Raw genomic sequence first — 12,541 nt, 5'->3', positions numbered from 1 at the left:
GTTATACTGATTTTTGTATAGACTTAACTCTTTGAGGCCCTTTCACCCCTGTCATCTTTATCTCACCATACAGAAGAATAAATAGAATTTATCTGCTCCTATAGGTTTTTGTAGAATACATTCAGCCCAAGGATCCTAGTAATGGGCAGATGTACCAGAAAACCTTGCTGGGAGTAATTCTGAGTATCTCCTGCTTGTTAAAGACTCCGGGTGTGGTAGAAAATCATGGCTACTTCCTGAATCCATCTCGCTCCAGTCCCCAGGAGATCAAAGTACAGGAAGCCAACATCCATCAGGTAGGACTATTTACTGGGGTATTCCAGTTCCCTGATCTTAGATTAAGAGTTTCTCCAGGAAAGAGACGCAGATAAGGCTACTTGAGCCTCTTTGGGAAAGCAGATCTGGTTGGCTTTCTACCACACTCATGTAGAGAAATTGCCCTCTTTATTAGCATGCACTTAGAGCAGAGGATAAAACTAGGCTTTGAGGCTAAGCTGCTGTTCATCTTGGCCATATGCTGGAGCACTGCCACTTCCCCTCAATCGTTGTTTTTCTCATCAGGCTGTTTCTTATAACTTTGAGCTTCTAAAATCTTTTGGCTAAACTCCAGCATAGAAACACAAAAATTTTTTGGTTTTGTTTTTCTTTCCTTGCCTCCACTTAGGTCCTCTCTTGTAGGCTTCTTAGCATAAATTATAGTAGAGGTCTGGCCAGCATGAGCCAGTAAATGGTTGAATTTGGGCTAGTTTAAGCCTCCTGTTTTACCATTTATTAATCAACACAACTCCCTAAAGCAGAGGTTGGCAAACTACAGGCATGACAAAATGTGACCTGCCACCTGTTTTTGTAAGTAAAGTTTTATTGAACATAGCCACACCCATTCATGCATATACTGCTTATGGCTTGATCTCATGCTACAGCAGTAGAGTTGAGTAGTTACTACAGAGACTGAATGGCCTGCAAAGCTGAAAATATTTATTATTTGGCCCTTTGCAGAAAAAGTTTACCAATCCCTGCTCTAAAGCTATATGATTCCATCTGCAGTTTGACAACGCATCAAGAAATCTCTCATAAACTAAATGGGCAGCTCCTGTCCAGAGGTGAGATGAGAAGGCAGAGAGGGTCAGGAGCTGGTTGAATGGACACAGGAAATCCAGGGTCGAAAGGAAGAGTGTGCTGTCACAGTACAGGGGAAGCAACTAGGGTCATATAACAATGTGTGTATAAAGTTTTGTATGAGAAACTAACTTGAATTGTAAACTTTCACTTAAAGCACAATTAAAAAAAAAAAAATCTCTCATAAATGGCCAGAAATAGATATTTTTTAAAAGTCAGAGCTGGGGTATAAGGCACAGGAAGAGTGAGGGGAATGATTAGGATGAGCATGTTTTTGGAAACTGCCAGTTGCTAAAGTTTGGAAGTAAAAAGTATTAGGATTGTGAAACTGGAATGTTCTGTGGTTGTGTTTTCTGGTTAAACAGTTCATGGCTCAGTTCCATGAAAAGATCTACCAGATGCTGAAGAACTTACTCCAGCTCTCTCCAGAAACCAAACACTGTATCTTGTCCTGGCTTGGAAACTGTTTGCATGCAAATGCAGGCCGCACCAAGATTTGGGCCAATCAGATGCCAGAAATTTTCTTCCAAATGTATGCCTCGGATGCCTTCTTTCTGAATCTGGGTGCCGCTCTTCTGAAGCTATGCCAGCCATTTTGCAAACCCAGATCCTCTCGGCTCCTCACCTTTAATCCCACTTACTGTGCCCTGAAGGAGTTGAATGATGAAGAACGAAAAATAAAAAATGTACACATGAGAGGTAGGGAGGAACTGGACTTCTCAAAATTGTGTGTATGTGTGTGTGTGTGCATGTGTTTGTGTGTGTGTGTGTGTAGTATCCAAGGCATTCACTCCTTTTCCTTTTTCACAAAGGTGCCTCTTTAAAGAAGAATGAGGCAGAGAGAAGAGCTATTTTTAATTAAAAAAAAGAGGCAGACGTTAAAAAAAAAAAAAGTAACTTTTAGATGTTTGCTTTAGTGAAACCTTCTCTCTGAATTTGGCAGCTTTGGGTTTTCACTCATTCATTCTTTATAAAAATGAATAAAACACAGTCCCTATCCTTTTTAACTCAGAGACTCCAGGAGAAAGCAGATTTACTAACAGATAATCATAGTATGGTATAGGGTTAAGCTGTGAGTGCACAGAGAGGGAATAAATAATCAATTCTGCGGAATTTGAAGGTTATGGAAGTCCTCAAACTGAGCCTGAATCAGGGTTGGTTTTACCAGGCAAAGAAGCGAAAGAATCCCTTTATATGAGGGAATAATAAATATAAAGGTGCAAAGCTATGGAAAAGCTTGACTGAGGAATAGTGAGAAGCTCAATGTGGCTATATCAAGGGGGCAGGTGGAGGAACAGGTGTGGAAAGTGTCAGGAAATTAGTCTGGGGAGGAAGAAGATTGGGACCATATTGGAGAAGACTTGAACAATACAGAGAAGTATAAAGAAGAAAATAAGTCATTTGTAATCCCAGCACTCAAAATGAATCACTCTTAATTTTTAAAATTATTTTGGTTCCAGTTTTTTAAACTCTTCTAATTTATACAACTAATACATGCTCAAAAGCAAATAATCTCAAGTACAGAAAAGTACAGAATAGGTAAAAATGTACCATCATCTGTCACTTGGAAAAATCTACGATGTTATCGTTCCTTTTAAATTTTGGTAATTTCATGATCAAACAAAAGAGATTTAACTTCACTTCTGTAGACAGCGAGAAGCCAAAAGATGTTTTTAAACAAGGAGGTAACATGATAAGATTTGTTTTTAAAAAGTATCCTTGGTACCGGTATGGAAGTTAAACTAGAGTAAGGGGAGACTGGAGACCAAGATAGTTGTCTGCGGCACCTGTCCAGCCACTCACTGTTGCTTTTTTTTAAACTTCTTTGAGGTTTGGACAAAGAAACCTGTTTGATCCCAGCTGTTCAGGAGCCAAAATTTCCCCAGAACTACAACCTTGTAACAGAGAACCTTGTCCTGACAGAGTATACCTTGTACCTGGGATTTCACAGGTAACTCCTCTGATGTCATTAGGAAAGAACTATTTAGTGTGTTGATAACTAGAAGGTTGAAAGTGAGTCTTAGAGATATATTCTCACTTTATTCTAAAGGCTTACATTAGGATCCAGTAGGAAAAGGGCATTATATGCATTTATTTGTGTTTACATGAATCAGCTTTGTTCAGATAGTGGATTTGTTTCTGATTTTTAACCTGTTAACTATTTAAAATTAAAAGTACACTAGTGTTTTTCTCTAGATTTGTGAGTTTTTAAATCATCTTTCTGTTGTCATCGAGAAAGTAGAAATGCTTTTATTTTACATTTTCTGCTCTTCAGTTGTCATTACTTACTATTCCTGATAAAAAAAGACAAAGCTGTATTCTGCAGGGTAGAGGCAAAATTGGCAAAATTAAGGAAATGTTTATAAGGGATTCCAATCAGATCAATAGGACCACAAAAGATCTATGTACCTAAGGTAAAGATGACTCTAGATGTGAAGATTTGAAAACTAGAGTGTATGATCATTGCACTTGTGTGGTGTAAAATTATCCTGTCAGGCTTCTTTCACTTTGCCGAATAGTCGTTTATTTTGCATAATAACAGTCCAGTGTACACCACGCTCAACCAAGCTACTGTTCTTTGGATGATGCATTTCAACTGAAGGCTGCTAAATTATTTGTAACTAGCTTCAATTATGTTGGGTACTTGATAACATTTTGCCGGTCCTATGTCCCCTGCCTCTGTCCTATCAGTAATTTTTATGAGTGCCTCTGTGTCATAGCAATTGCAACTCCCTGCATCCTGAAAGAGAAATTTAAAATAAATGAGGATTTGTTTTTCTGGAATAGTCTTACTAGACTGCCCCTACATGAGCTTCCCTGACCCCATCTCTTTTGCTTTCTCGGAGGCAGGTTGCATGATCAGATGGTAAAAATCAACCAAAATCTGCATCGGCTGCAGGTTGCCTGGCGGGATGCTCAGCAAAGTTCTAGCCCTGCTGCTGACAGCCTCCGTGAGCAATTTGAACGATTGATGACCATCTACCTTTCTACCAAGACTGCCATGACTGAGCCTCAGATGTTACAAAACTGCCTAAACTTGCAGGTGTCCATGGCTGTTCTTTTGGTCCAGCTGGCCATAGGCAATGAGGGCTCACAGCCAATAGAGCTAACTTTTCCTTTGCCAGATGGCTACAGCTCCTTGGCTTATGTGCCAGGTAAGCAGGCTCTCCCCTGGGAACTTCCTATTTATAGCCATCTAGGTTTAACTGGGTCACTTTGGAAGTTCAATCTTCAAAACACCTTCCCTTAGTTATCATTCTACTGCTTTTGGAGAAACATCTGAAACTTGTTCTTCCCAGTTCAGTCACAGCCGAGGAACCGAAACCGGAAGAGACCCGAATTTTTTTAAAATTTGGGTGAACTGGAATGGGAAAAATTATGGGTTGAAGCCCTGCTAGAAACCTGATCTCCGTCTTAGAAAACAAGGGTAGCATATGTGTTGCATAGCAACCAAATCTCTTGCACATCAGATTTTTAGAAGAGTCAGACACAGTGGTGCCCCGCTCAGAGATGGCGGCCAGCTGCCTCTTTGAATGTGTATCACTCTCCACAGTCCTGCCAATAATCTGCTCTCACACATCAGGCTTCTGAAAGGCATTGTGAGGCCTCTTCAGAGTCTCCCATTCCAGAGCTTTGACCTGTAATTTTTCCTGTTTCAGTTACCATTCTGGATCACCCGAATTGTAAAAATTCGGGTCTCTTCCGGTTTCACTTCATCGGCCATGACTGAACCAGTTCAAACCAGTTCAGAGCCCTGCTATCTACTGGTGAAAGTATGGGAAAATGCACAGCTTGTTCCTCAGCCTTCTGTCCCCATTGCTGTGCATATCAAGATAGTCTTCAGGGTATTAAACGCAGTCAGGGTTTTCAGAGCTGTTAGTTTCTGCCATTAATATTGTTTGTTATTCAACTTAAACATATTGTCTGACTCTTCCTGTGCTTCTCTTTAGAAGTAAAATCATCATCTGTTGGTTTACCCAGAAGGGAGAGGTAGATTGTATGTCTGTGTGGTTGGGGAGGAAGAGAGGGGGACAGCAGGTATTGTCCATCAGATCAGATTTTATGTTCTTGATCACTACGGTAGTTACCTATTGCTATGTAACAAATTACCCCAAAACATAGCAGATTGAAACAACTGATAATTTCTGTGGGTCAGGTATCCAGGAGTAGCTTAGCTGGATGGTTCTGATTCAGGGTCTCTCATGAAGTTACAGTTAAGCTGTTAACCAGGGTTGTGAGCATCTGAAAACTTGACTAGGGCTGAAGGATCCACTTACACCCTCAACCATGTGGTGTTTGGCAGGCCTCATTTCCTTGCTGGCTATTGGTCAGCATCCTCTTTTAAGGCCATATGGGCCTCTCCGTAATACTGTTCACGAAATGGCAGTTGGCTTCCCCCTAGAGCAAGTGACCAAAATGGAATCTGCAAGCTTTTACAACCTAATCTCAGCAATGACATACCATCACTTCTGCTGTATGCCTCAGGGATTATCTTCTACCCTGGAACAGTGTAGGAGAGGACTACACAAGGGCATGAATACAAGGAGGCAAGGACCTTTGGGAGGCCATTCTAGAGGCTGGCTGCCATAGTCAACTAATGTCTTATCCTTGTTAGAGATTCTTCATACATCCAAAGGGTTGTTCAAACCACAACTAACCCTGAGAGTAGAAAAAAAATAAGTACACTTCCTTAAACTTAGTAAGTACTGCACTTGTGTGTTAATGGGTTTTTGTGTCATTGTCATTCATATATTTACTTGGATAAAAATGAAAATTGATTGACATTTAAAGGAGATTCTACATTTATTAACTTACCACTAGGGAGTCCTGGTGGCACAGTGGTTAAGAGCTTGGCTGCTTAACCAAAAGGTCGGCAGTTTGAATCCATCAGCTGCTCCTCGGAAACCCTACAGGGCAGTTCTACTCTGTCCTGTAGGGTCGCTATGAGTCGGAATCAACTCGACTGCAACAGGTTTTTCCCTAGTACCTACAAGACTTTTGGTTTTTTTAACTTTCATTCGCGATAAATATAAAATCGAAAACCTTCATTCACTAGGGTGAAAGGGAGAAATTTAAATGATGTTTAGTTCAGCTAGATAGATGTTTAGCTAATTCCAGTGAACGTTTCCGTTTTTAAGAATTTTTTGCAGACAACCTGGGTGATTTCCTCATTTTTCTCCGCCGCTTTGCTGATGACATCTTGGAGACGTCAGCAGATTCCCTGGAGCATGTCCTTCACTTTATCACCATTTTCACTGGAAGCATAGAAAGGTGAAGTGCTGACAACTTGGGCTGTGTCACTGTTTAGAGCTGCAAAACAATCAGAAGACTTCTAAACCAAGAGATAAACAAGCCTGAATCATAAGGGGTTGCCTTCAGAAGTTATGTTAACATTAATGAATCACCTGACCATCCTTATGGGTAGCCAGAAATCCCACCCTTGAGAGGCATAATAAGCAAAGGACTTTGCCCACAGAGAATTTGAACCTGCATATAAGGTACCTGATGGGAATTCCGCTGCTAGTCCCTGGTTAAAATAGTCACCATGATGCCAGAAGCCTTACCGGTTGTAGTCAGGTGCTAATGATCTAACAGTAACTGTAAAATAACGAAGCTTGCTTTTGTGATTCCGGTTAGATGAGCAGTAAATTTAGGTATATGTTCTTTCTGATCTCAAGTCTCTCACTAATAGCTTCTAGCCCTCTTTCCCAAAGGAAGATACTGTGACCAGTAGAGTTGCTTGTCTGAATTTTTGGTGCCTAGGCCAAAGGAAACAGAAACTGTGTGAATAAGTGAAAGTTGACTGCACCAAGAAGAGAATGATCCACAACCTCCCGAACCATGTCAGTGAGAATTAGGTAGAAGCCAGTCCTTCACTGAGCTGAGCAGACCTGATGAGAAATCATTAGTCAACACGTATTTATTAGGCATGCATGGTAAGCATCATGGGTAATAATAATATCCTAGTATTTGCCCTCAGGGAGCTTGGAGAGGTAAGTTTAACCCAGATGAAACTGTCAAGAGAATAATAAGCAATAAATAACATCCTATCATAGAGAAGTGAACAGAATAGTTAATCACTATGTGGAAACTTTAGTACTTAATCTCAGACTCATTAAGCTGTCTTCTCGAGTTAAACAGTCTGCCCTGCATTATCCCCCGAAAACTAACAAATCAGAACTGCAGAAGTGGATCCTGTTTTTTCCTGTAATGGTGGTATAGGATATTTTGGCTCCTTAGGTAGAGAAGAACAGAGTTAATAACGTTGGGACTTAAGTTTTCTTCCTGCTCACCTTGCTTTCCGCCCTCTTGGCAGGATGAAGAATCCCCATCTGAGGGCCAAACTTGCTGAGGTTTTGGAAGCAGTGATGCCCCACCTGGATCAGACCCCAAATCCTTTGGTATCCAGTGTATTCCACCGGAAACGTGTATTCTGCAACTTTCCGCATGCACCCCAGCTTGCAGAAGCTCTCATTAAGGTCTTTGTGGACATTGAGTTTACAGGTAAACCAGTCATGAAGCCCGACTTCAGAACTGGGAAACTAATACCAGTGGAGTTTTTTGAATGTCAGAGAAATACCATCAGCCATCATTTATTGAATAACTACTATGTGCCACGCTTAATGCTAAGTGTTTTTTTTTAATGTTATTAATTTGGCACCACCTAGAAAGTTTTACTTTGTTATCCCCATATTACATTTGAGGATACAGATGCTCCAAAAGGTTAAATTATTTGTTCATGTCATACAACTAATGCTAGAACCAAGGTTAAAACCCAGGTCTGTTTCACCTAAGAAACATATATACTCCTACCAACTTTGTTATATTGTTTGATCAAATTCGTACTCACACAAATTAAGCTGTCCAGTTAAGACCTAGGTACTTATTTTTCTCTGCCTCAGAATTGTGGAATAGTGCATAATGAGCCAGTATGCTGATTGAGTCTTTGATCTTAACCAGACTAACTGGTAACAATCTAATTGTTAGGTTAAGAATATGAGCAGGCAATATTGTTGATGTGTTGTGAGATTGTTAACCATTATCGTAGGACAACGTGTAGTAACTGTTAAATGAGAAACTATTTTGTTTTGTAAGCCTTCATCTTAAGTGAGAATAACAGCACAATTGGAAGAGCGTAGTCAATGTCCCTGAACTGTGCATGTAGAAATCTTTGAAATGGTGTATCTTTGGCTATGTGTATTTTCACCAAAAAAAGAAAGGTTGAGAAGTTAGAGGGTTGACATGTTGTGGGGTTGTTAACCAATGTCATAAAACAATATGTGTACTACTGTTTCATGAGAAACTATTTGTTCTGTAAGCCTTCACCTGAAGTACAATTAAAAAAAAAAAAAGAATATGAGCAGGCAGCATTCCCTTCTTCTCTTGGTCTTTTGAGATCTAATCCTGGGCCTGCATGTTTGAGTAAACAGCACCCCATTTCAGCCAGCTTATTTAAGATACGTTAGGCAATTATTTAAGGCCTATTTTTAAAGGATCCTACTATCCAATGAAAGGAGCCCTGTTGGCACAGTGGTTGAGCATTAGGCTGCTAACCGAAAGGTTGGCAGTTTGAACCCACCATCCACTCCATGGGAGAAAGACATGGCAGTCTGCTTCCATAAAGGTTTACAGCCTTGGCAACCCTACAGGGTAGTTCTCCTCTGTCCTGTGGGGTCACTAGAGTCAGAATTAACTCGATGGCAGTGGGTTTGGTCTTTTTACTATCCAGTGGTATCTGTAACTGACATTTAAAGAAGCATTTAACATTTTACCAACTGCCTTTCAGTATTTGAATTCTATCTTTGTCACTTGCTCATGTCTATAAAATGAGTGGAAGTGAAGATTAAGTGAGGTAGTTCTCTTTTCTCACTTAATTATGAGCAGCACATGAAGTGCATGTAATCTTCATGATACATAAGGAGCTGCATGACTGATTATAAAGGTATTAAATTCTCTGTTTTCATATCTGAGGAAGTGGAAGTTGAAAAAGGTTAAACGACTTACTCAAGAAGAATCAGAATGAAAACCTAGGTTTTCTGACTCCAAATCCTACGTTCTTTCCTCTATTGTATGACCCAACTTGTAGATCTCTATTAATACTTAGGTGTGTCAACACCAGTATGAGCTGGTTTTTAGCTCCTGACCTGATTTCAGAGTTATCAAGAACCAGTTAGACCAGGAGCAAGAGGGAAGGGAAAAGGAGAGGTTAAGGGTGATGGAAATATCACATTGATTAAGGGTAGTGTTGCACAGCTGATTATTGTAATTGCTGTCAGTAAGTTGTACACCTCTAAAAAGTTGAGTTGGCAAAAGTTGTGTGATAGATAACATTTACAACAATGACAAAAAAAGAGTAGCTGCTGAGCCTGCTTATGTACAACCAGAAACCTCGTGGGATTTGGTTCCTTGATTTGGAGGTTTAGGGCTGTGGTTTCATGCCCTAATAACATGTTAATTGGCTTAATAACATGTTCAGTGCCTCTGTTCTACCTCCTGGTTCATTACGTAGTGCCTGGGGTCTTAAAAGCTTGGAAGCAGCCATCCAAGGCACAATTGGTCTCTATTCGCATGGAGCAACAGAGGAAGAAGGAGTATCAGGAACAGAAGGAGGGTATGAAATGTGTTGGTAATTGCCTCCATGAACAACTGCCTCCTTTGCCATGAGAGCAGAACTGGATGGTACCCAGCTACCATTATTGAACGTTTTGATCAAAGATTCTATAGAAGAATCCTGATCAAAAGGGGGAAAATGCAGAACAGAATTTCAAACTTTCATGGACTCCAGACTTCCTGGAGCCATGAAGGTTGGATGAACTCCTGAAACTTGCCCTGAGATAGTCTTTAAACCTTAAACCAAAAATGTCCCTTGAAGTCTTCTTAAAACCAAAGAGTAGGTTAGTTTAACTAGCTTAGCTTTTATTTTACAACTCGGTCCTTGTCCCTTGTTGAATAAGGTGTTCTTTATATATATCTGTCTCCTTCCTCTTCTGTCAGGACACTTGGCCACAACTCTTGGTCTTTAGAAATTCCCAGTATTCTTGACGCATTCAGAATGAAAGAATGCCTACACATAGACATAAGCCCTTACTCTTTGTCTGATAACACCACTTTTTTTTTTTGTCTTTTTTTTTTATCGTACTCCAGGTGAAGGTTTACAGAACAAGTAGTTTCTCATGAAACAGTAGTACACATATTGTTTTATGACATTGGTTAACAACCCCACGACATGTCAACCCGCTCCTTTCTCGACCTTTTTTTTTTTTTTTTTTTTGGTGAAAATATACATAGCCAAAGATACACCATTTCAAAAATGTCTGCATGCACAGTTCAGTGACATCAACTACGCTCTTCCGATTGTGCTGCTCTTCTCACTTTAGATGAAGGTTTACAGAACAAAACAGTTTCTCATTAAACAGTTAGTGCACATGTTGCCCTATGACAATGGTTAACAACCTCACAACACATCAACACTATCCTTACTCAACCTTGGGTTCCCTATCACCAGCTTTCCTGTCCCCTTCTGCCTTCTGGCCCTTGTCCCTGGACTGCTGTGCCTCATTAGTCCCATTTGGTTTTATGGGGCTGTCCAGTCCCCGGCTGAACGGTGAACTTCGGAAGTGACTTCACCACTGAGCTAAAAGGGTGTCTGGGGGCCATACTCTCAGGGTTTCTCCAGTCTCATTTAGGCCAGTAAATCTGGTCTTTTTTTTTGTGAGTTAGAATTTTGTTCTACATCCTTCTCCAGCTCTGTCCAGAACCCTCTGGTTGTGATCCTGCTCAGAGCAGTCAGTGGTGGTAGCCAGGCACCATCTACTGATAGATAACACCACTTTTGCTGATTTTTTGCCCTTGCTTTATGGTAGGAGACCCTCATCAATTTGAACAGAAGTTTAATTACCGCCGTCCCATGTATCCCATCCTAAGGTACATGTGGGGGACAGAGACCTATCGGGAGAGCATTAAGGTAAGAGAGATTTGGTGAAACTAGTTCCTTCAAGTAAGCCCCAGTGAGTTGTGGTTCGGTACTAAAATGGTTTTCTCTTGGGGTGGGACTTACAGGATCTGGCTGACTATGCCTCTAAGAATTTAGAAGCCATGAATCCCCCACTTTTCCTCCGCTTTCTTAATCTCCTAATGAATGATGCCATCTTCCTTTTGGATGAAGCCATACAGGTAAAAAACAGATTTAACTGCCCCTATACCATCAAATTATCGTCAGTATATGCTTTTTACCTTTTAATCCTAATAGAGCAATCTTTATGCCCCTAATACCAGTCTTGAACACCAAAAATTTGTGAGTAGTACTGTACCCCTGAGCTTGCCATTACAAAGCTTTCTAGTTTATTGTTACATTAGAGACCAAGATCAAGTATCATTGAAGCTTCATGGGCTAGGATTGATACTTTGGCAGAGTTGAAAAGAGTATGATGAAGCCGAACTAAGATGCATGCATGATGGAACTAGTTAAACAGGTCAGCACAACCAAAAGAAATCAGGATCTTGCTTTTGGTCAGTGACTTTTAGCTTTTTCCCATCCAACACATCAGTAACAGTGGCTCACTAACACCCTCTCTGAAAAGATTCTGACTTTTACACCACTCCTTGAAAAAAATTCTGTCTTAGGTTATTTTTCTATATAAAGACTTCCAATTTGTCATTATTCTTCATCTTTATATGCCTCCCAAATCCTTAGCTATATTGTGAAATAAGGGTTTCACAAAGTCTAAACTCAGCTCCTTGGGTGTATCATTTCCTTAACCATCTCTTAGATGCGAACCTTCCGTAGAGCAACCTTTCGTCCCCAGATAAGAGTAAGATAGGTAGAACAGTGACTCAAAGGGAGATGAAGCAGGTAAATCATGACAGTAGCCTGTTCAACAGCCACGAGGTCCTGTTATTAATTAGCAGTCCTCAGAGTAACATATTTTACTTGTGAGAAAGGTTTGATCTCCTGCTTCCTTTCATAAGCTTATACTTTAAAGTGTAAGATACATTTTTTCTATAAGATACTGCAAAACCTCAAGAACAAAAAGACAAATAACCAATCAAAAAAGGGGCAAAGGATATGAACAGGCACTTTGCCAAAGAAGATATTCAGGCGGCTAACAGACACATGAAGAAATGCTCACGATCATTAGCCATTAGAGAAGTGCAGGTCAAAACTACGATGAGCTATCATCACACCCCAGCAAGGCTAGCTTTAATCAAAAGAACACAAAATAGTAAATGCTGAAGAAGTTGTGAAAAGACTGGAACACTTATACACTGTTGGTGGGAATGTAAAATGGTACAGCCACTTTGGAAATCGATTTGGCGCTTCCTTAAAAAGCCAGAAGTAGAAGTAGCATATGATCCATCTATCCTGCTCTTTGGAATATATCCTAAAGAAGTAAGAGCCATCACACAAATAGATACATGCACACCC

General features: G+C 40.3%; 1 protein-coding gene across 4 annotated transcripts in view; it reads left to right on the top strand.

Moving 5' to 3' along the window:
* Positions 1-12,541, top strand: part of UBE4A (ubiquitination factor E4A) — a 33,987-nt gene that overhangs the window by 11,187 nt on the left and 10,259 nt on the right. For all 4 annotated transcript variants that reach the window (XM_004385669.2, XM_023739940.1, XM_023739943.1 and 1 more), the window contains 8 exons: positions 105-296; positions 1,482-1,815; positions 2,947-3,067; positions 3,967-4,271; positions 6,255-6,387; positions 7,433-7,620; positions 10,980-11,080; positions 11,176-11,289. In XM_004385669.2, coding sequence (XP_004385726.1) covers positions 105-296; positions 1,482-1,815; positions 2,947-3,067; positions 3,967-4,271; positions 6,255-6,387; positions 7,433-7,620; positions 10,980-11,080; positions 11,176-11,289 — 1,488 coding nt within the window. The remainder of the gene's footprint in view (positions 1-104; positions 297-1,481; positions 1,816-2,946; positions 3,068-3,966; positions 4,272-6,254; positions 6,388-7,432; positions 7,621-10,979; positions 11,081-11,175; positions 11,290-12,541) is intronic.

Source organism: Trichechus manatus, unplaced genomic scaffold, assembly GCF_000243295.1.
Source record: "Trichechus manatus latirostris isolate Lorelei unplaced genomic scaffold, TriManLat1.0 scaffold00143, whole genome shotgun sequence".
In the NCBI taxonomy this organism is placed as follows: Eukaryota; Metazoa; Chordata; class Mammalia; order Sirenia; family Trichechidae; genus Trichechus; species Trichechus manatus.
This window is presented reverse-complemented; position numbering and strand designations above follow the sequence as displayed.